At 34.3% G+C, this 21,548-nt stretch overlaps 2 protein-coding genes across 2 annotated transcripts; one reads left to right on the top strand and one right to left on the bottom strand.

Annotated features, from left to right (window-relative positions):
- Nucleotides 1-1,484: 1,484 nt before the first annotated feature.
- LOC148303215 (signal-induced proliferation-associated 1-like protein 3) lies at nucleotides 1,485-13,362 on the bottom strand. The gene is made up of 11 exons (XM_088270357.1): nucleotides 13,010-13,362; nucleotides 11,314-12,148; nucleotides 10,752-11,009; nucleotides 9,719-10,001; nucleotides 9,026-9,626; nucleotides 8,773-8,908; nucleotides 7,969-8,211; nucleotides 6,524-6,712; nucleotides 4,423-5,303; nucleotides 3,426-3,623; nucleotides 1,485-2,971 (listed from the first exon to the last, which is right to left on the bottom strand). The coding sequence occupies exons 2-11, from the start codon at nucleotides 12,137-12,139 to the stop codon at nucleotides 2,861-2,863; spliced, it is 3,726 nt and encodes a 1,241-aa protein (XP_088126483.1). The 5' UTR covers nucleotides 12,140-12,148; nucleotides 13,010-13,362; the 3' UTR covers nucleotides 1,485-2,860.
- A 2,092-nt stretch (nucleotides 13,363-15,454) lies between these two features.
- LOC148303214 (TBC1 domain family member 23-like) lies at nucleotides 15,455-20,413 on the top strand. The gene is made up of 2 exons (XM_088270350.1): nucleotides 15,455-15,651; nucleotides 16,747-20,413. The coding sequence occupies exons 1-2, from the start codon at nucleotides 15,623-15,625 to the stop codon at nucleotides 18,749-18,751; spliced, it is 2,034 nt and encodes a 677-aa protein (XP_088126476.1). The 5' UTR covers nucleotides 15,455-15,622; the 3' UTR covers nucleotides 18,752-20,413.
- Nucleotides 20,414-21,548: the final 1,135 nt, after the last annotated feature.

The raw sequence follows: 21,548 nt of genomic DNA, 5'->3' as shown, positions 1-21,548 counted from the left end.
TGCGCCGGCCTCATTTCAAAGTCAGAAAAGAAAGAATTATTCAATGTTTTATATGGATTTATCCCTTTGCTAAGGTTTGAACTATATAGTGCACAATTATCAAATTCCGTCGCCAGCGGTCCACAGGTGTAAAAAACACCCGTCCGAAATGTGTTAATATCATTGCAAATATGAACAGTGATGATATTATGTATTGCCAACTTGCTAAAATACTGTTTTTTAATAAGTTGATAAATGAAAACGAAGAATGAAAATATTTTTTTTTATAAATACAAAGAGAATAACAACAACAAAAATCCTACTCTCTATAATGATAATCAGGTAGCGAGCATCTAATTTAAGTGGAGATATGATGCGTATTGTATTAATATTTCATGTAAAAAAGATAATATTTCATGTAAAAAAAAAACAAAATTATTAGATATGAAATTAGGCAGATTATACAGGATAATTATAAACTATTCAAAAGGTTTCAGCAGCTTTCAGTAACGACTATACATAAAATAAAACAATATTTATAAAATAAATGATAAATTAGTTACATAACTGCAGTTGTAATAAATAAGGTGGTACTTATACAAGAATGTAAAATAATCTGGTTGAATATAAGGAATATACATATGTATGTTTACATTTTAAAAAAAAGTGAATCTCATAGCTGTCATAAAAAGGTCTAGATACAGACGCTCATTATTAGCGCAAAAGCATGTTATTATTGAGCAATTGCTACTTAGTAGCATGTGTGTACGTACTTTGCTAGAAATAAGCATGTTCATTTTGAGCATGCTCAAAAATCAACAGTTGTCTGAATTGCGAGCACTTGCAGTGCAGGGAGACGGGCGTGGGTGAGTGGGCTTGTTTATGAGCATGCTAGTATCGATGTATGTAAATGAGCAAGCTTATTTCAAGCAAATGTATACAGCTGGAGAGCATGCTCGCCTGACGCATGCTCATAAGGATGTGTAGCTGTACCTTTAGAGTGAAAATAATATCACAACCAAACTTTATACAAAACTCAAGGCACATTCTTGAAGGTCATCGGAATGATGAAAAGATCGACAGTTTGTTTTATAGACATATATCTTGCCAATGTATTTTATGTTTGTATATTTTTAATATGAATAAACAGCCCCTAAAGGCACTTCGTAAATATCATCATCTGCTTCCTTGAAAATAAAGTGGTTTCTGGTTTGGTTTTTACAACCCTTTTCTACAAACACCTTACTTTAAATCTAATAAAATAAGTTTGATTCAAGTCTACATAGTATGTATTAAAGCCATCTTTTCTATGTTTATAAGTGAGACCCAGAGCAAGAACAAACACATTTTTAAAATTAAAATTCAAAAAAGTTTTATTAAAATTTAGGGGCGTGCATTCCTTTTAGGTGCATAAGCAATGCCTACCCTACCTTACTTGTGTTCCATATAGATATGTACACTAGCAGCACCTACCCTACCTTACTAAGCAGTAGCTACCTTATAGATTTTTATTTATTGTTGGTCATCATTACGTTAAGCAAAAAATAAATATACATATACCTTCCCACTTATAGAATTTTATTTGCCGAAAAATTTGTTGTTTAATTGATCCATGATCCAGATCCATTGATGCAGACCCATTGATGATCTTCTTGACCAGATCTTACCAACCTCTACTGCTGAAAACTCTATGCATACATACCACTGTGTATATGTGTATAACATAAAAACAAAAAGAACAAAATATAACATTCATTTAAGATTTTCTCGTATGGAGATTCAGCTACTTTTACCGAATGGGTTTGCATCGAGAAAAAAAAAAAATAATAAAGAAGGTATAGGAGGATTATCGAAACATTATTTAAGTTTTCACTTTATTCATTTTGAAGATTCCACTATTTTAGATGATAATTTTAAAGTGATTTGAGCACCGTTAAATGGAATTTGTGTGTTGTAAATAATTAATAAATGACGCACATTCATTCATCTCAGAGTAATGTGGCCCGGGCTAGGTCAATAAAGATTGTCAATTTCTTTTACATGATTTTAATTAAGGGCGTATAATATTTTTGCCTCAACTTTGTCGGCGTCTGCCGTAATAAAGACTACAGGACTGGATAAATACCTATGTTCAGCAAGCAACTGAAATAAAAATTGTTAATCATTAGTAAAGCGAAACAACCCATTTGGTATTGCAATGGCGCCTATTAAATTAAAATTGACTTGAACTTTCATCAATGGTAAGTAGCTAATGATAATTGGTCCCACTGCTTATGTAAAAAATCAATTGGTGATATCAATGATTATCATTCACGCAAATGTTGGCAATTTTATTGACTGCCCTTAAGGAAATAACATAAAATAAAATCGATAAAAACTTATATTCAACATGTACTGTAAAGTAACCGAATGGCGCAATTTTGGGGAATACTAATATTTCTCATGTTATTTCGGGGAGTCCCAACACCACCGCGTAATACTAAAAGTGTTTTATTGTATTTATGTAATGAAATACATAGTAAAATATTCATTTACGATTTCAAATACTTCACGTTTTGTTTTGTTCATGATAAGGTGGATAAGATAGTTAAATGATTATAATATAGATACAATAACGTAACTATCTAGTACTGCGTACTTTGTTTTTTCTTAAGTATAAATTAACTAAACATTTTAATGGTCAAAAAACTACACCGTCTTAAAGATTTAAAATTTACAGTAATAATAATTACGCCAAAAACCAAATTTCAAATTGCCAACAGTCATGTACAATGGTTGGTGCAAAAAAATACATTCAATATATATTTGTAAAAGTATATAAATAGATTGATATTTACAAAATAGAGTACAGATTTATAAATTAAAAAACAAAAAAAAGGATTCACTGTCGTTCAACTGTTTGGAAAAACCAATTTGTAAATCTCTGCAATTGTTGCACGGCTCTTACACTTTCCTCTCTTAATCTCTTGTTGTTGTGGCGAAGACGTTTTACCTGTATCAACAAATAATTCATGATATAAATAATTTGAGATGGCTTAAATAAAAATGTAGTCAGGATTAATTACTATGAGCTGTCGGAGTAAGGTATTCTTCACTTTCAATAAATAATAAAAAATAGCATTCAACTCGTTTGATGTTTTCATTTATGTATGTTTTTTCTATTTCACCATTCCCGTTTGAAGTGTAAATTTTAAATAATTGTTAATCATTACTTAAAATATTTATTATTGCTTAGTATCTTTGCTTTTATACCCCTCCTTAGCTACATTTTATGTGTCTCAAATAAAATACTATATAGTATAAAAATAAGGTTGTGTATGTATTTTGAAAAAAATATTTGGTCTGAAAGCATTTATCAATGTGCTGTGAGAAATGATTCTGTGTCTGAAATAAAATAAAATTCAACACAGTAAATTAAGACAAAAAATAATAAAGTTGTTATTGACCTCTTCCTCTAAGGATTTTCTGGCTCTGGTCTCCCGGGCCAAGCGTTCCTCCGTCTCATTCAGCTGCTTCCGGAGAGGACAACACTCTCCATCTGCAGACATTTCCACTTCTCTCACTTCCCCTCCGCCATCGGCCCCCACGGAGCCGCTGGTGCTCCCTTCCGGGTCACCGAGTGACGAATATTGCTCTTCACAAATCTGTTGACAACAGCACATATGCAGGATCAAAACAGAAAGGTAATAAAACCAACATATTTAGTACAAAACAGTTCTATTTCGAGCGTTGGTTGAAAGTAATAAGGCAAAAGCAAAACCAAGGATGTAGACATAAGGGGAATTTGGAAGGGGAAGAGAAAATTGTACATAATTTTTGATAGTTAATATTTTTCTCTTAAAATTACAAATATTATCATCTTTGAAAAGGATGTGATTCTAAATAATAAATATTTTGGTTTTGTAATACTTATTTCATTTGGCAGATATTTAGGTTTTTCTTAGTTATAAATTTTAAATTTTAATTCAATTGAAACAGAAAAAATAGATTGTCGGGCATTCTCAACTTTGTAGAGGTATTAGGTTCTGTCACAATTTGTCAGTAAACGTAATATTACTTTAGATAATTAAGTTTAATAATGTCTTTTTCCCTATTTTTCTAATGATAATTACAAATTATGTGAGTTTTGCCAGCAGTAGTTTGCCATTTGCTTGTGTTTTGTATTCAATCACAAAAAAATAAATAAATAAAAAAGCCAACTTTTTTGACAGCTCTGCCTAGATAACTGTTGGCACATCATGTGACAGAACTGACACTAATGACAAAACCGAAGTTAGCTAATTGTGGCAACAGTCTCTTCCAAAAGATTTGTAATATTTAATGCCGGTTACTGTACGCAGTTTTGCTTTTAGGCAGTTGAACACTCTCCTTGCTGTTTTGTCCATTGCCTTTGTATGTATTAATTTTAAAAAAACACACACACAATCATAAAGTTTTTTTTACCTGGAGCATGGCTCTGGTGGCAGTGTCGACCAAGGAAGACCAGTCCATTAAAGCGTCAGGGAGCGGGAGGGGGGCAGGCGGCGGTGCAGGGGATCCCCCACTAGAGGTGCTGGAGATCACGGTGGCTGGCCGGGCCTGCAGAAGCACACCCTCCTCTGCCACCTCCGTGTAGTCGGGGTTGATTAGCCGCATCAGGTCTTCCTGCAGGCTGCTCCCCGCACTGTGACGTTGCGCCTTCGGGACGCGGAGCCGCGCTTCAGTCACCGCACTCCCCGGTGATCCTCGACCTACACGCGGAGATGCGCTGCTTCTATCTGTTTCGACTCGAGATTTATCAATTCTTTGGTCCGATAAACTATTGCTAGTTATCTCTTGCGATTGTCTCTTTGCTAGGGAAATTTTTACGGATGAACTGGAATCCGAAATGTCACTTCTCGCTACGGATGAATACGCCGGTTCTATCGGCTTAGCGTAAAGTTTGATATCGTCCTGGCTATCCGAGGTCCAGAGCTCGGGCGGGGGGCAGCTCTTGCTGGAACCTCCCGTCCCGTAGCCGGAGCTGGTCCCGCTGCGAGGGGGGGAGAAGCTGGGGTCGTAGCGCCGGCGATGGCGCCCGGGGAGCTGGCCTCCTCCGGACGCGCTGGCCCCGGGGCACTCGGCGCCTCCGCAGGACATGCGCGCCGCTCCGGCCAGCGGTGGTATTACGGTCACCATGACAGGAGCCGAAGTCTTCAGTAAATCCACTAATTGGTCGTGCGAGAGAGTGCAGACTGCGACTGTGCAGATTTCCACCAGCCTACAACCTTGACGAAGACCAGCGCGCGCTGCTCCACCTCCGTTTTCCACCTGAGTGACTACTCCATCGGGTTGTACATGGAATCCTAAATAAATCAAATAAATTAAGCAATTGTTTTTTAACCGCTTTATACTTTTGAACGAGCCATGATCGCGCGCTAAATGCGTTCCATTTTTTTATTTTTCAATTACTTTTTCGATGATGATTTAGTACAAAATATTGTAGACGTAATTGTAAATTAAATATCCTTCAATTGTTATATTTTATTTGAAAAGTGAGTAAACTTTGAATGAAACATTTTTTTAAAAAACTATGTTTTCTAAACACTTTTTATATAAAAAAAAGCCCTAGCATTAAGTGGTTTACCAAGTTTCTCTAATAAATTAAGTAAAAATATACTAACTTTGTGATTTTCCATTTTATAATTAAAATGTAACTGTTTTTAAATCACTATACATATTTTATAACTTAATTATAATGTCTACCGGTTTGGAAGCTAACCGCTTCTTTATCAAGACTTTTAGAATTTTGTTAAATAGATACATAGTGTTTTAGTATTAATCAGTCTTGATAAAGAAGTGGTTAGCTTCCAAACCGGTAGACATTATAATTAAGTTATGATAAAATATTTATAGTTATTTTAAAACAAAGTTACATTTTAATTATCAAATAATAAAAAAAAAACAAAAATAAAAAAGTTCCTGAAAATATAATAATGTTCAATGTTACCCAGATTCACAGGAAATTTTAGAATTTTTTACCGATTATTAAAATTGTTTTCAAGTATTTGATACAGAATTTATTAAATTTATGACTAAACATTTGTGAGGATTTTATAAACTCTTACCACTCTGTAGGCCAGACATTCTGGCCCGTATAATTCTAGTAGGCAGCTCCGTGGGCCACAATGTCTGGCCCAGCGCAGGTATAACTTTAGTCACTGATTTCTCTATCACCCAAGTATATTCTACCAAAAAATATTTCAGATAAATACAGTTAATCTTAATTAACATGGTCATACGAATCGCCAGACAGTGTCCCAAAATTAGAGAACCCAAATATTTATTTTAATGGTAAAAAAATGTCGCATTTTTTTGATCAGAGTAGCTGTTCAGTTATGAGAAAAAATGGTCAGAGTGGAAAGGGTTAAAAATTTTCATAGCTAAAACAAATTCAATTGCACTAGGTATGCAAAAAATGTTCAAAGATATCCAGATTAAGCTGGAAGCCCACAAATATTGAAACTTTCAACACAATTAGAAAATATTATAAGATGGAAATGAAGATAAAGAAATAAAAGGTTACCCAGTTGTCCGGCGTGGTTCCTGCGAAGTTGCAGCTGCGTGGCGGGGGCGGCGTGGGGAGCGGCCGAGGCGAGCGCGCGCTCCAGCTCCCCGGCGCCGCTGCCCGAGGCCTCCCGGCTGCGCAGGGCCACACTCTCCCCCCGGTGGTGGTACACGCGGATGCCCAGCCCGTCCATCCACCAGCGCCACCCTACACACACCATCCAGTTACTCACACACCCACAACATTACATGCCAGTGTCCCACTCAGCTTACAGACAAAAATAAACAAATCATTAATATCTTCCGTTAAGAATTCTTTTTTGCTAATATTTTGTCATATTATATCGTCAATATTGTTTTATTATACCGTCAATATTGTGTTATATTATATCGTCAATATTGGAAGCAAATACTGGATTTAAACACCTACTGACTGTCCAAGATCTTTTATCTCAATATCTTTATATCTCAATATCTCAAGAATCTTTATATCTCAATATCTCAAGATCTTTATATCTCAATATCTCAATAAAGAAGATTTTTGAGATGGGAATCAGGAGAAATCAAATGGAGTAAATGCATTGTAATTATTGTTGTCCCCCTCCGTAGTGTAATGGTCAGCACGCTCGGCTACCGTACCGGAGATCCCGGGTTTGATTTCTATGAGAAGGATCAAATAAATATAAGTGATTTTTTCACTCCAATATTTATTCAATATTACCCTGGACTGGTATCTGAAGCGGAGGGCTGATCACCTTTCCTTAATGTAATAACACTGTGTTTATATGATGCAGTGCCCTATGCACCATCAGGTGCGGATGAGGGTTTGAATATGAAGAAGAAGTATAAAAAATATTTTATTAGATGATTCCTATTTGTAGGTGTTCCACAGAGTAAAATTGGTTTTTTGTTATTTCATATAGTACTTATCATATTATTTTTTAACATCTCATCAAAGATGAAGAAGAATATGGAAGTCTGGGCATTTACGGGGCTGACGACCCTCATCGGCTGGTTTAAGTGATCACTTTACACACGTGTAACATTCACCAATTCTACCCATTATTGACAACCACACTACTCAAATTCTTGGAAGTTCTTTATATATTAACCAATTTAGAAACCTTGTTCTTGAATCACTAGAACTTCACTAGAGACATCTATTGGTGGGATGTGGGATGTGTATTTGGACACACTCAAAATGTAGTACTTATCACATGGAATACATATATAGAAGCTTCAAAAAACAAAGTAATATGGATGTTCAAGCAAGAGCAGAATGGTAAATTTTACACAATGAATGAAGATCACACAAACCTGTCATGACAAATGTAAACCCTGCAAATGCCAGACTCCCATATTACCTTTGCAAAGTCTCTGTTGAGATATCTATGTGAAATGTAATTACATCAGTTTTGATGATTTTAACAGAATTCTATAATAACGCATCTCAATTTGTCTTACCTAAAATGGCTTTGGTGGGTGCAACAAAGACAATCTGCCGGGAGCTCTCCTCAATGAGCACGAAGGTGTCCCTGGACAGGCCGAAGAAGCACTCTGTCATGATGCCGCCGCGCCCCTCGTCTCGCGCCACGACAGGCCAGCACAGCGCCCCGCACACCTCTCCGGGCAGGCAGCCCAGAGCACGCACCCCCATGCTGCCCCCCACTCCGCCACTGCCGCTCTTCAGCAGGGATGAGAAGAGTGCTGCAAAGTCCACACATTATCCATCTTCACATATTAAAGTGATAGACACTAGACTACACAAATGCAGTAAAAGCTCGTTAATTCAGGATGAGACCAAAATAATTTTTTTTAAAATCATCTTCCATATTCATGTTTTTTAAATATGTTTTTTTTGTTGATAAAATAGCAAAAGCACTGAACATTGACTAAATAAATAAACAATATTAAAAAAAAATATTTTTCCCTCTTTTCTCGTAATTTTGTTCAAATTTATCGATCATTTAGCCCTAATTAACTTTAAATTAGAAAAATGGATAAATGCCACCTCAAAGTGACTGCCTTTTCAATTAATGAAATTATATAAAAAATATTACATTTTTTTAAAATAATGGATAATTTAATAATCAATATTCAAATTAACCAGCTTTTACTTTACTCCAATTCATTTATTTAAGTTTCCGCAATGAAATAAATTTATTAATACAATATAATTTGATGTGAATGCAGACCGCTACAGTGTGAAGGAAGGAGTTATTTATGGTGGAGGACTGATAATTACATAATATTGAGAAAATTATTTACAAAATTTTTGTCCAGTGTCGAGAGGAGTTGCAGTAATGTAATTTGAGGCCAAATCTTTTAAGTATTCTTGCCTCGTTCTTGTGGCCATAGTGGAAAATTTTGTCGATTGATGAGCAGCATTTTCGCCATTGATTACCTAAAAAGATTGAAAAAGTATTTAGAATCAGTCATTATCGACAGAATAATTAATAATATAATATCATATGTTTATGTATGTATATATATATGTGTAAATATAAAATGGAAATCATACTTTAGCTAGCAACAGGTCTGTAAAACCTTTTCCTTTTGGATAAATTCCTCCATCAATAATTGGTGGTCCAAATATTGGTACTTCTTTTGACCGCGAAACAGCGATACTGTAATGAGTACTATCTGAACAAGGATTTATAACTTTTACAACGATAAACACATGCTGGAATTGCGATCTAATGTTCTTCGGTGTGAATTTTTGGGCACCCGGTTCTTGAAATACTATTGTGACAATATCGTTTCCGATGTGTCTCTTTCTGAGCAACTGCTGTCGGTTGTTAGGTGTATATGGAAGCATCGTGGATACGTGGAACATGATTTCGTAATCTTGAAATAATGTGTAAACAGAATACAGTCCCGTGGAATCTGTCTTGTTATCTAAGCCGGCTTTGTATCTCTCGAATCCCTTTAAACGAACGGTTTGTCCCAGCATCTGGAGAAACTCTACAAAAGCCGGACCGGCTTCCTGGTTATTGTACATCTCTTCTTCGGAAGCTTGACCTTGTCGGCAATACATGATGCCCACCTTATAGTGGCGGCTGACACATTGTTCATCGAGTCTAAGCAATTGTTCTTCCGCACCAGTGCCATTCAGGCCCAATCTGAGGGAAAATCAAAAACAATTATAGTATCATACATATTATGTAATTTATGCAATACACTTTAGTTAAGTTGTAAATTAACAGATGGGTACCTTAGACAAGACAGCTGTATTTCAGGAGCGATATATTCCAATACTTCTTTGGCATTGCAAGTTTTACTACTATTTGAAGGTTTAATATTTGGTATGGAGTCCTCCAATATGGACCCTCGCAAGGTCAATAGTTCGGAGGTACGAATTATGATACGGTACTGCCAAGAGCTGTTTCCATTGTGCATAGAAGAATCCGAATTTGCACAAACATCCATTTTGTCTTTCTTTATTGTTATAGCTACCGGTCCAAGTTGATCATCCAAGCCAAACCAGTTTTGGTGATCTTAAAACAAAGCAAGTGTTTCTTATCATATTTATCAAATAAGCATAAATTATAGAATCAAATTTAATTAAGTTTGGTGATAGTTTACATCAATATACATCCTATATTTGAATACATTTTAATTTATCATATCATCACGATCACTTAAAAAAAAAATTGATATACTCACTCTACTTGTATGTTTTTCAATAGAAATACATTTATTTAAGTTACTATAGAGACACAGCATCATCTATGGTACATTACTATGGAAATCAATAACTGTCATTTCTTCTTCGTCTTCAAACCCCTCATTCGCAACCAATGATGCATAGGGAACTTCATCAAATTGATGAAATGCTAAGTTGATCATTGTTTATACGAAGACAAGGTAATCAGTCTTACACTTCAGGTAATATTGAATAAATGTTAGAGTGAAAAAACACTTTTATTTTTTATTTCAACCCCCTGGGAATCGTACCCGGGACCTCCAGCATGATAGCCAGATGTGATAATCACTACACTATAGAGGCGGAAACGTTTCGTCAATTAAAGAAACTTAACTTAAACCAACAATAATATTCAAAGTGATGATGATATATGAAGTATGATTCTGACCATTTAAAAGTCACATTTTATAAATTTACACAAATGACTAGAACATATGTATGGCTTAACGTTGATAAAAGTCAATTAAAGTTTGAATATGAGGGTTTATTTGCAATAAAACAATATGCACATTATGTATTAAGGTACATTAATATATCTTACCTTGACCGTAAAAATACTTTCTGTAATATAAAGCCCCCTGATCTAAGAACTCAATAGGTCTCGCTGTGAGAGTAGATTGTCTCGCAAGATAACAGGATGGTTTCCAGTGGGATTGGCCGGGTGGAAACTCTAGTATTGAAAGGCCATAAGCTACACTCGGTTGGTGCAGACATAAATTACTATTAGTTTTATTGTATGATTCTGGTTTTCTAGAATGGACTGTCTTCCCGCAAAGGCTCATGTTGCGTTCTTCCTCTCCTGTAAGACGAAACATATTTAAAAGGTTTACTGTTGAGAAATTCATGATTTTCTGAAGAAGTCGAGTATTTTAGATATTCTTTCACATTATTTTACTATCGTTTGTTATTGTATCTAGTTTCCACATCACCAAGGGCTGGTCCAGTACAAAATGGTATTTGAGTACCTATTATTTAAATATTAAATCTTTATAGTACTAATAAAAGAATGAATGTACTCCACAAAATATAATGATAAAAAAAATTTACTCATTTACAGTAAAAAAAAAAAAATACAAATTATATTCCGGAATATAAAGATGTACCTCCAATTTCGTTGCGGAAAAAAGGACAACTTTCTATTAAATCGTTAGTTTGTCCGTCACCAGCATCATCTTTAGGGTCTCCGTCTAATTCTTCAGCTCGCGGAGGGACCATGGAAGCAGCCGAGGCACCGGTTGTAGTATTCCGTCGCCTTCCTAACAGAATCCCTCTCAGCTTGGCGGCGTACCCGAGATTAGCCGTCAGAGACTGGCAGTCATAATGAGCAAAGCCCTTTCTCTTGGGCTGCTCCTCTCCGTCGGTGCACGTAGAAGTCATACTAGAGTAGCAGCTGTTGGAAGACGTGTTGATTATGCTATCATCTAAAGGAATTTGGTGCCGCTGAAGTTTACTGACACTGCTGCCGGCGCTATTACCCCAAAACTTGTGAAACTTAGATTTCAATTTGGGGCTGGAAGCTCCGATTACATTCTTATTGCCGACGATATCTTCACAGTCTACGGTCAAGGCGTTGTTGGAGCCCTCTGTCAGGGGATCCATCTTGACTCGTAGATACTCGGAGGGCCCGGGAGATCGCTGGTCTACAGGTATGCCGGAAGGATGAAAGTCTTGTAACATGGCAAAAAAACTCTCGCCGGTAGACGTCGGACTCCCGATTACATCGATGGAGCCGTGGCTGCCGTACTCTCTTCTGGTGTGGAGGGTGCTAGTGGGATATTGGTGATCTGTGTTTACCAGCTCCAAGCTTGAATTACTTCTGTAGAGGGCATCTTTCATAAGTCTACGCTTGTGCAAGTCTAAAACAAACATTGCACTGTTTTCGGCGATAGAGCCAGGTGCAAGGCTCCTTTTAGAGTAAAGATCTACCATGCCATCATTCTGAAATCAATGTATGTCGTAAATTTTTAATATTACTTCGTGGAACCAAATTAATAAAAACAAACACTATGTACACTATATAAAATAAAATGTATATTTATCTATAATTCATAAAATTGGGAAGAACATCTCTGGTAAAAGTTAAAGAAGAAAGTTTTTAACACATTAGCGCTAGTGAACACGAATCCACGTGATCAATAAATGTGTTAAAGCAGGGGTCATTGATTCCACGTGGTTAATGTTGCTCAAGTTTATTTAACTACCAATAGACATATAGACCCACTTAAATTTTGTACAATATAACTAATTCCAATAAAAAAATGAAATACTCCTTTTAAAACTTCTGTTTTTATGAGATGGTTAAAATTTATCTTTAGATGGATTTTTAATTAGCAGAATAAAATGGTCCATGAATCTTGAAATGAAAGTACTTTATTTTATTACTAGGTACTTTGATTTAAACTCTAGCATAAACTAGCTTGAAAAAATCCACAATTACAAAAAAATATCTATTTACTAAATCAAGCAATGCAGATTTCCATGTAAATATACGTAAACTCATTGTGACATTATACCCTTATGTAATTTAACAACTTGAACATCGATAAATCTGCATGGAATGCGTAACTTTAAGATTTAAATTAGCTTAAGTTTGAGAGTGATTAAAATAAAATGTAAAATACGGTAAAGGAGAAAACTATTAAAAAACACCGATTTGTTTGACACTTCATAGTTATAATAAATATCAAGCTATCGCTGAATGAAAATAAGCTTGAAAATAAGTCGAAAAAACGTATAATCTTTAACTAAAGCAGAAATAAATCACGTACTGTTTATATATTATGTTGGAAAAAAACTTACTTTTGAATTGGCTCATGTTTAACTTAGAGTCCACAGAGTTACGAGGTCCCATTACTCTACATTTTATTTCAGTAGTTAGTGGAATAAGTGTATATTTAATAGTTTATTATTAATCGAATTAATCAGTAAGTAGCTGCATTGCTTCATACTTCAAAAATAAGTTCACAGGAACAAAGCACATAAAAAACTAGTTGCACGTAACGTTGTCGAGTATTTTTTTAAATACCATGAAAATGTGGAAGTTTATATAATAACGAGGTCCGTTATAAGCTCCTAAAACACAAAAATTGAACTAATTCACACGACAATGAGCATAAACACAACCACATTCTTACTAAATTCCTGACTTTCGCATCATCGCCTATCCCGAGCGTCTTTAAAAATATGTCCATTGTTATCTAGGCAAGTAAAATACGATTTTGCATAAAAAAATGCATTTTAAAAGGAATGCACCTAAAACTTCATTTTTTATAAAACTTCCTTTTTTATAAAGTGTCAATTACTTTCCATTTTGTAACTGTTATTTTTTACACAAAGTGTACACATTCATACTGTATAATCTGTGGTGTACACCAACATTACGAGTCGATTATAAGTTTATCCATGGTTTACGCATAGAGATTTAAAAAAAAAACTAACTAACCATCACGCCGCTTCTCGCAGGGGTAGGCAGAGAGAATAGAACGCCACACCACTCTGTCTTTGCAAACATTCTTTGTCTCTTCCGCGTTCATGCATCTCCTCATACATACCCGATGATTGTTTCGACTCTTAACCTGACCACTTTCAAGTATTTGGCATACCTGATCGTGCCAAGTTTTTCTCGGTCTTCCTCTGCTCCTTTTTCCAATTACATTCACCTCATAAATTTGTTTTACCGTTCTTTCCTCACTCATTCGTTCTACTGTTCCGTTGTGTACTGCCAGTTTAGCTTTCGCTGATATGTCTTTATTTGCTATAACTAATTTCAGTGCACCATTCACTTTTTCCCAGCATTCACTTTCCTTTCTTTGTTTTTATCAATCTTTCCATCCCTAGAAAACATACTACCCAAATATACGAAATCATCTACCTGTTCCAAAATCTCTCCATTTACCAATATTTCACACTCAGATCTACATTAATCTCTTTCAAAAACAATATTTTTCGATTTGCTAACATTCATCAATAAATCGCTTTCCTTGCACAAATTATACATTTTTGTCACCAGCGCCTGCAGGTCTTCACTGCTATCGGCAAGAAGAACAGCATCGTCAGCATACAAAAGGTAACAGACTGTCAAATTATTCATTCCGACCGAGTATGACTGAGTTGATAGAACGAAGCTATAGAAGGTGTTATCTGAGTGTGGAGTAAACAGTAAACATATCTAAGGCATTGCATCCTTGTACGAGGATAGCACTGCATGCATTAGGGTAAGTGGTTCATTTTCATCCTGGTTTAGCATCTCTAAAGGTGTTAAACAGGGATGTGTAATGTCGCCGTGGCTGTTTAACCTATACATGGATAATTGTATGAGAGAAATGAAAGATTTAAATGTTGGAAAGATCTTGTAAAAAGATTTTGTCCTACTAGGTTTATATTAGAGCACCCGGAATAAATGTCGTTTTCAATATGAAAAATCAAATATTCTTAGTACAGTATTTTAAAAGTTTAATTATTAAATGTATTTTTCATTATTTTGTTTGGCCTTTTTCCATCTTGCTGGTAACATTTCAAAGCATTTGTTAATAAAAATCTGGGGCTTTCACTCGAATTATTCAGTTATAACCCTTTTCACATCATCATTGTTAATCTAATTTTTTCCTTCTTAGAAATGTTACATTGAATGAAAAAGTGGCAGTGCGAAGGAATTAAGTCCAGAGAGTATGATGAATGTCTAAAAATATTGCATTCAAGACCATTAATTTTTATTTTGCTGCATGCGGGTGAGCCTTATCAAGTAGCAAATATGTTTATTTTGATTTGCCAAAAACATTTTCTTCTTCATTTTATTTCGACCAACATAAACGGTCGAATTGTTCACAATAAAGTTAAATATTAATTGCTTGTCCCGGTTTGAGGACCTCAAAATGATTACTTTGGAATCCTACCAAACACACAAAATCGCTTTTTTCTTGTAAGACCTGTCCTAGGAGTGAATGTCGGTATTTGACCTTTAGATAACCATTAGACTAGGAAACTAAATCAAACATTACGAGCACTCCGTTCGTAATATTTGATTTGGTTTGTATGATCAATTCGGAAAACGCACATGTGCAATGAACTTTGCGACTCCGAATTTCAAAACCATATCGAATCGAATTTAACTAATAATCTAAATGAAAATACCCCAATACAAAGCAGAAAATCAACATTTCCGAATTCGGAAAACTGACGTATGCAATAGGGGTTAAAATTCTTAGTCTATTATTCTATTCTATCATAAGTAATCTATGCATGTATGTCATATTTTGACGTATGGAGATAAGTACGTATGAGTTCTGAAAATTTTATTGTTTTTACTAAGTTATTCGAGAAAATATATGCTTAATTATCCAGATATCAAAACACAATATTTATCTGAGTATCAATATATATACTAACTACTGATATAAGTTAAATTTGAACAAAATGATGTCTTTGGAAGACGACAACACTTGGTAAGATAACAAATTTATTGCTTCGATTTTAAGGTGGAACCATGTCCTCGAAATATTCCCATTTTAGTTTATCTGGGTATTTATAATGTTGACTTGTTTCTTATATTGAAATTAATTGCATTAACAAATACAAAGATGACCTATATTTTGTGAAAACATATAGCGATTTACAAATTTCAAGTTTGCATGTATGAAAAAATAGTATCGCTCTACGTTAACAGCTTCCACTGTATATGATAATTAATAAATAAATATTACGATGAATGCGATGGATTGTCATCGTTATAAAGTATTTTTATGACCTAAAAGTAAATGAAAATGAATTATACTAAATTTTCTAGAATCAAGTGTGTGAAATTGTTTTTAAAATACTTTTTGATATTTTTTTTTATTGATAGTGAACTGTGTACTTATTAAATACATAAATATTTCAATTTTATACTTCTTTCGTAGGCATAAGCAGCCCATTATTAACCTTTCGGGGTGTACAAAAATTGATGTCCGACTTTCTCTGGGGAGTGGGTTCTTGTTACAAGAAAAAAATTTTTTTTCATTAAATCGAAATTATGTTAGTATTTAAAAAAAAATACTTATTCGAAATATTTTTCAATTATGACAAAATTACACACAAATATCCACAGATGTCATTGCTATACAAGTTGCATCATACTAGCTGACAGACGGACTTTGACATTCATTAACGTCCATACTCCTCTAAGGAAAATTCGCACTGACGTTCATTTACGTCCATACTCCCGGACTGGTTAAAAATAAGTATCAAGTTGTGGTCTAGTGGGTTTGAAACCAAAAACTTTGACTCAGAGTCGGCGACACTAACCACAAGACCATAACCCGAAATTGAATGGAAAATAGCTTATTTTTACGTTTATACAGGCGGGAATTGAATCCCAAACATACACCATTTTCAAAAGTTAAATACTTTGTTACGGAAGCAGAGAAATACTAATGTATTATATAAGAACTTTTATTTTAAAACATTTTGTTGACTTCTATAATCGTAATGTGGATTTTTACTCACAGATGTTTGGACCAGTTGGAGCAGAAGTTGTAATTAATAAGTGTGAGTTGTTTCAGGATAATTGAGCTGGAATCAGTTCTCTTAGATGAGTGTTCAGCCAGCGATATCTATGCAGTGTGCAAAGGAAAGTCGATACCTGACAATGTTCGTGCAGATGTCTGGCAAGTATGCCTCAACGTTCACGGGAAAGGAAATCAAATGTTAAATTTTGATGAAATATTTGACTTACCAAACCAAAACATTCTCAGAGAAGATGTAACAAAATTTGTGGAGAAGCTAGGAAATGATGAAGAGGATAAAGTGTCCGTCATTTCTGATTTGGAGTCCATAATTACTTTTTATTGTAAAACTCGAAAGATAGAGTATGAGAGAAATAACGGTTTCATTGAAATTTTATTATTATTATTAAACCTAAAGCTTCCCCTGTCAGATACATATAACCTTTTTGAAAAATTGCTCGATACTTATGTGCCCAAAAATTGCGGGAAGAATGGAACCCCTTTTAATATATTATGGCTTTTGCTTCAGTATCATGACCCGGAGTTATGCTCCTTTCTGGACACCAAGAGAATAACACCGGAACAGTATTGTAAAGTTTGGTTCCAAAGTTTGTTTGCTGGCACATGCTCCTTGCCCGTGGTTCAAGCAATGTGGGATTTATATTTTCAACAGGCTGATCCATTCTTTGTTTTCTTTCTGGCTTTAATCATGATAGTGAATGCCAGGGAACAAATCCTCTCCAAGAAAGGGGAGACCAAAGAAGTTATTATAGAATTTCTCATCAATATGCCTTGTGCTCTAGAATCTGAAGATGTTAACGACTTTTGTTCACTCGCTCAATATTACGCTCATAAAACACCGACTTCATTTCAAGGAGACGTTATACCCATTATTTTCGGTGAAAATATACCTGTCATCCAATCTAAATTTGTGTCTCAGGCTTTGTGTATACCCGTATCAGTAAATGAATTGGTGGAAAATGCTACCATGGAGTTGTCTCCTGATTCAGAAGGCGTACGCTTCTTTTTAGTGGATTGCCGCCCCGCAGAGCAATATAACGCCGGTCATCTCTCCACAGCGTTCCACTTGGACTGTAATCTTATGTTGCAAGAGCCATCTGCTTTCGGTACCGCTGTTCAAGGTCTTCTTAGTGCCCAAAGACAAGCGCTGGCTGCGCATTCCTTGGCCGCAGGAGAGCATTTGTGTTTCTTGGGATCAGGGAGGTCAGAAATAGATATGTACGCTCATATGGTGGTGGCTGCATTTTTAAAACGAAATATCAAACACGTTTCTATGCTTGATGGAGGTTACGCCGCAATTCACGATTACTTTGGTGACCATATGGTCGACTGTTTAGAAGAGCATGATCCTTCTAGATGTTTAGTGTGTGCACCAAATACAAAATCTGAAATTAATGATCGGCCTATTCCAAAAGTGAATATTCCTTCGGTTGACTTGTTTAGTAAATTATCGGCTGCGATGCGAAGTAAATCTCAAGAAGTAAAAGGTAAATTGATAGACTATATTGTAAACCCAAATTCAAATTCTCCAATCGTAGAGAGACACGTGTCTCAAAATGATAAAAATGGCAAACGTTATAGAAATGTGGCCCCAGTTTTTAGTATAGATGAAGATAATGATGGAGAAATAGGATTTGATGAAAATAATCAAGAAGAAGAAGATTCTCAGGAAATAGTTCATTTAAGTGAATGGCTAAAAAATTCAAATATAATTAGTTACTTTAAATGTCAAGAGGTTATGATGAATGGATATATTTTTGATGCATATTTAGTTATAACTAACAGCCATTTAATCATTTTAAGGAATGTAGAGGGCAAAAGGGGATTTGCGCAGATAACTGTTAGGAGACCTCTCTCTTCAGTTGTTAAAATAACAGCCAAGAAACGCCACCCGGAACTAATAACTTTCAAATATGGCGTGCCTGATGGAGATACTTTGGTTATAAAAGATATGGATAGATTTCTTATTCCTAATGCTGGAGAAGCCACAAAAGTTGTATCTAATCAGATTGTCAAGCATATTGATAATAAAAATGGATGATTCGGTAGAAACAATTATCTGAATATTAAGTAGGTTCAGTACTATCTAGAGACATGAGCAAGTATAGTTGTGGTAGATAACTTTTTATATTTTCATCAAAATTGCTTTTCAATTTGTTTACGATAAAAGTGCTGGGGAAATGGATAAAAGTTCCTGATAAATCTCCATAAAAAGAAAAAAATGGGGAAAAATAAATGGATTTTTTTACTAAAGCAACCCCAGAGAGTTTACTGCACATCTGACATAATACCAAAAAGGAATAAGTATTTTAAGTACAAATTCTTATTTCCAAAAATATGTAAATATATTAACAATGAAATGATTTATCCAACCACATAAAATGTGTTTTTATTTGAGAGCTTAGAAATTAAGATTATACAATTTAATTTTAATGAAAAGATGGCAAATACCTTTAGTATTATGTAACACAATCATGATTTTATAATTACTTAATGCTTTTTAACTGCCAAAGTAAATACATTGAAATATGTAAAAGCCTAATTTACAATTTACCAAGAAAAATTAGATTGATTAAAAAAAATGTTATTTGAAGTATTATAGGAGTTAGATAGTATAACCTATGTATTTATATTATTTGCAAGTCAAACTTTCTCCTCTTTTATGCATTTCTTCACTATGGTCGATTATAATATTATATCGTATGTGTATTTAAACCCAACACATTCATTTTTAGACAAGAATGGCCTATGAATGCAATTTTGTAGAATGTAAAAGTTACACAAGCTTATCAAATCAGAATGTTTAATATCCTTTGGAATTTGAAATATTTTGAATTGAAGACAAAGCTAGTATTAAAATATAACAAATACGATCCAGAGTTAGTTTCAAACTGTAACATATATTCTCAATAATATGCGGGCATTGCATTGCGCGAGGAGTGAATTTTATTGTTCTTTTAAATTATTTTATTTCAAGTATATAATTTACAAATGTAAAAATATTATTTTTACATTTATATTATCTTCAAAGAGACAAACAACTCTCAAGTAGAAATTGAATATTCTAATGGATAAAAAGGCAACAGATTCCTATCTTAGTTTCTAAATGTGACATATACAGTTCTAAAAATGCTTATAAAATTTAAAAATTGGTTTCCATACTTTGAAAAAATACAAAACAAATTAAACGTATTTATTATGAAAGATTTAAAAAAAAAATTAAAGATATAATTATCTAAAAACTATAAAAATGGAAGTATCATGTTTTGATACCACATAGGGCGTTTGTGCACTACACGGAATTTTACCATCCGGTACTACAGTTAGCGTTTTAAAACGATTATTGGCTTGTGCTTTTGTTCATCTTTCTTCGGATCGGTGCGTGAACACGTTGCGCATAAATTCGATCACGCTAAACTGTCTAGTTGCTTTTATTTTTCAAAACCAGATAGCAGGACAGTGAAATTCCGGGTAGTGCACAAGCCCCCTTAGATGTCTCTTATACCTGTACTTTTGAAATTGGAGGGATACTGAACATCTTCTTCGGCCCACATTTACATATATCTCGGTGATTTAGTTATATTTTTAATTTTGATGTGTGATATAACGATCACTGATTTCCATGTTATTTATTTTAACTAGTCTACATTGTGTTAAACCTTGAAATATTTTATAAGATGACTTGCCATTGATTAAATTATTTAAAAAAACAACACTTTCATTCTTAAAACCCCTATGGATCAATAAACTAAGATAAAGGTGAGAAGTTAAATAAAACATAATTAAAAAGTATATTTTTTATTTAAGATACATTTTATTTATTACATTAAATATACGAAATCTCCATGCAGAAATCCCTGGTCGTCTTATAAATTAGTGAGACTAGATTTTCAAAAACAAGAGTTAGTGTAATGACAAATAAAAAAAGGTATTATTGAAAATACTTCTGGTCTTATGCAATATTCTAACTTAATTAACAAAATTAATATTTATAATATTTTAACCTGTCGAGTAGTGATTTTTGTATTTAAGTCATTTTTAAATTATGTTAAATGTAAAACATTGTTTTGTATCATATTTTTACTAATAGATTTCAAAACAATGTGTCGATGTCAACATCATGCTGATATGGAATTAAATAGCATTTTCATGTAAACATTATTTGAAGTACTACATGAGAGAGTATATTGGTACTGCTCCACAGGTTAAAAAATATTTTTGGAATCACTGCATCGTATTGATGCAGGTTATCTTGATCATTACTTACAAGAAGGTAAGGTGATCACTCCTGCGCTTCAGGGACCGGTCCAGGGTAATATCAAATAATTATTAGTGTAAAATCACTAATATTTATTTTCACCCCCCCTGGGAATCGAACCTGGGACCTCCAGCACAGTAGCTAAACACGCTAATCATTACACCACGGAGGCGCACATCTGGTTTATTAGTAACCCAGAAGTCACCAACTAAATCATTCATAATTGTTCTAGGATTTTTTATGCGCTATTGCTTTTCATTCATCTTAAGATGTAGGCTCTTTATATAGAATATATGCCTTGATAAAGGTGTTCTCATTTAAAAAAAAAATAATTCCACGATTTTAGCGCTTTTTATATGAGGCAATATGATGCTGCATACTGATTCGCAACATTAATGCTATTATTGTATTTCAGGATGACAGATGGCTTTTAGTTTCTGCCGATGTTCTAGTAAATATTGATTGATATTTCTAAAAGTTGTTTGGGTACGCAAGGAAGAAGTGTAACTGATGAATGCGAAATTCCGCATGAGCAGAGCCAGCCTCTCAAACAAACCCTTCTGTTTCTTTTTCCAGGTTG

This window comes from Brachycentrus maculatus, unplaced genomic scaffold, assembly GCF_059751285.1.
Source record: "Brachycentrus maculatus isolate JH-2025_06_01 unplaced genomic scaffold, ASM5975128v1 h1tg000378l, whole genome shotgun sequence".
Classification (NCBI taxonomy): domain Eukaryota; kingdom Metazoa; phylum Arthropoda; class Insecta; order Trichoptera; family Brachycentridae; genus Brachycentrus; species Brachycentrus maculatus.
Note: the sequence above shows the minus strand (reverse complement) of the source record. Positions and strands in the feature narration are given on the sequence as shown.

What these genes read in the sequence shown, in the direction of transcription:
- LOC148303214 (XM_088270350.1), top strand. Translation starts at nt 15,623, where the DNA reads ATGATGTCTTTGGAAGACGACAACACTTG. An exon ending in TTGGAAGACGACAACACTTG is followed by an intron (nt 15,652 to 16,746) that starts GTAAGATAACAA and finishes GAGTTGTTTCAG; the next exon opens with GATAATTGAGCTGGAATCAG.
- LOC148303215 (XM_088270357.1), bottom strand. Translation starts at nt 12,139, where the DNA reads ATGGTAGATCTTTACTCTAAAAGGAGCCTTGCACCTGGCTCTATCGCC. An exon ending in TTTCCGCAACGAAATTGGAG is followed by an intron (nt 11,010 to 11,313) that starts GTACATCTTTAT and finishes TTCGTCTTACAG; the next exon opens with GAGAGGAAGAACGCAACATG. An exon ending in AAAGTATTTTTACGGTCAAG is followed by an intron (nt 10,002 to 10,751) that starts GTAAGATATATT and finishes CTTTGTTTTAAG; the next exon opens with ATCACCAAAACTGGTTTGGC.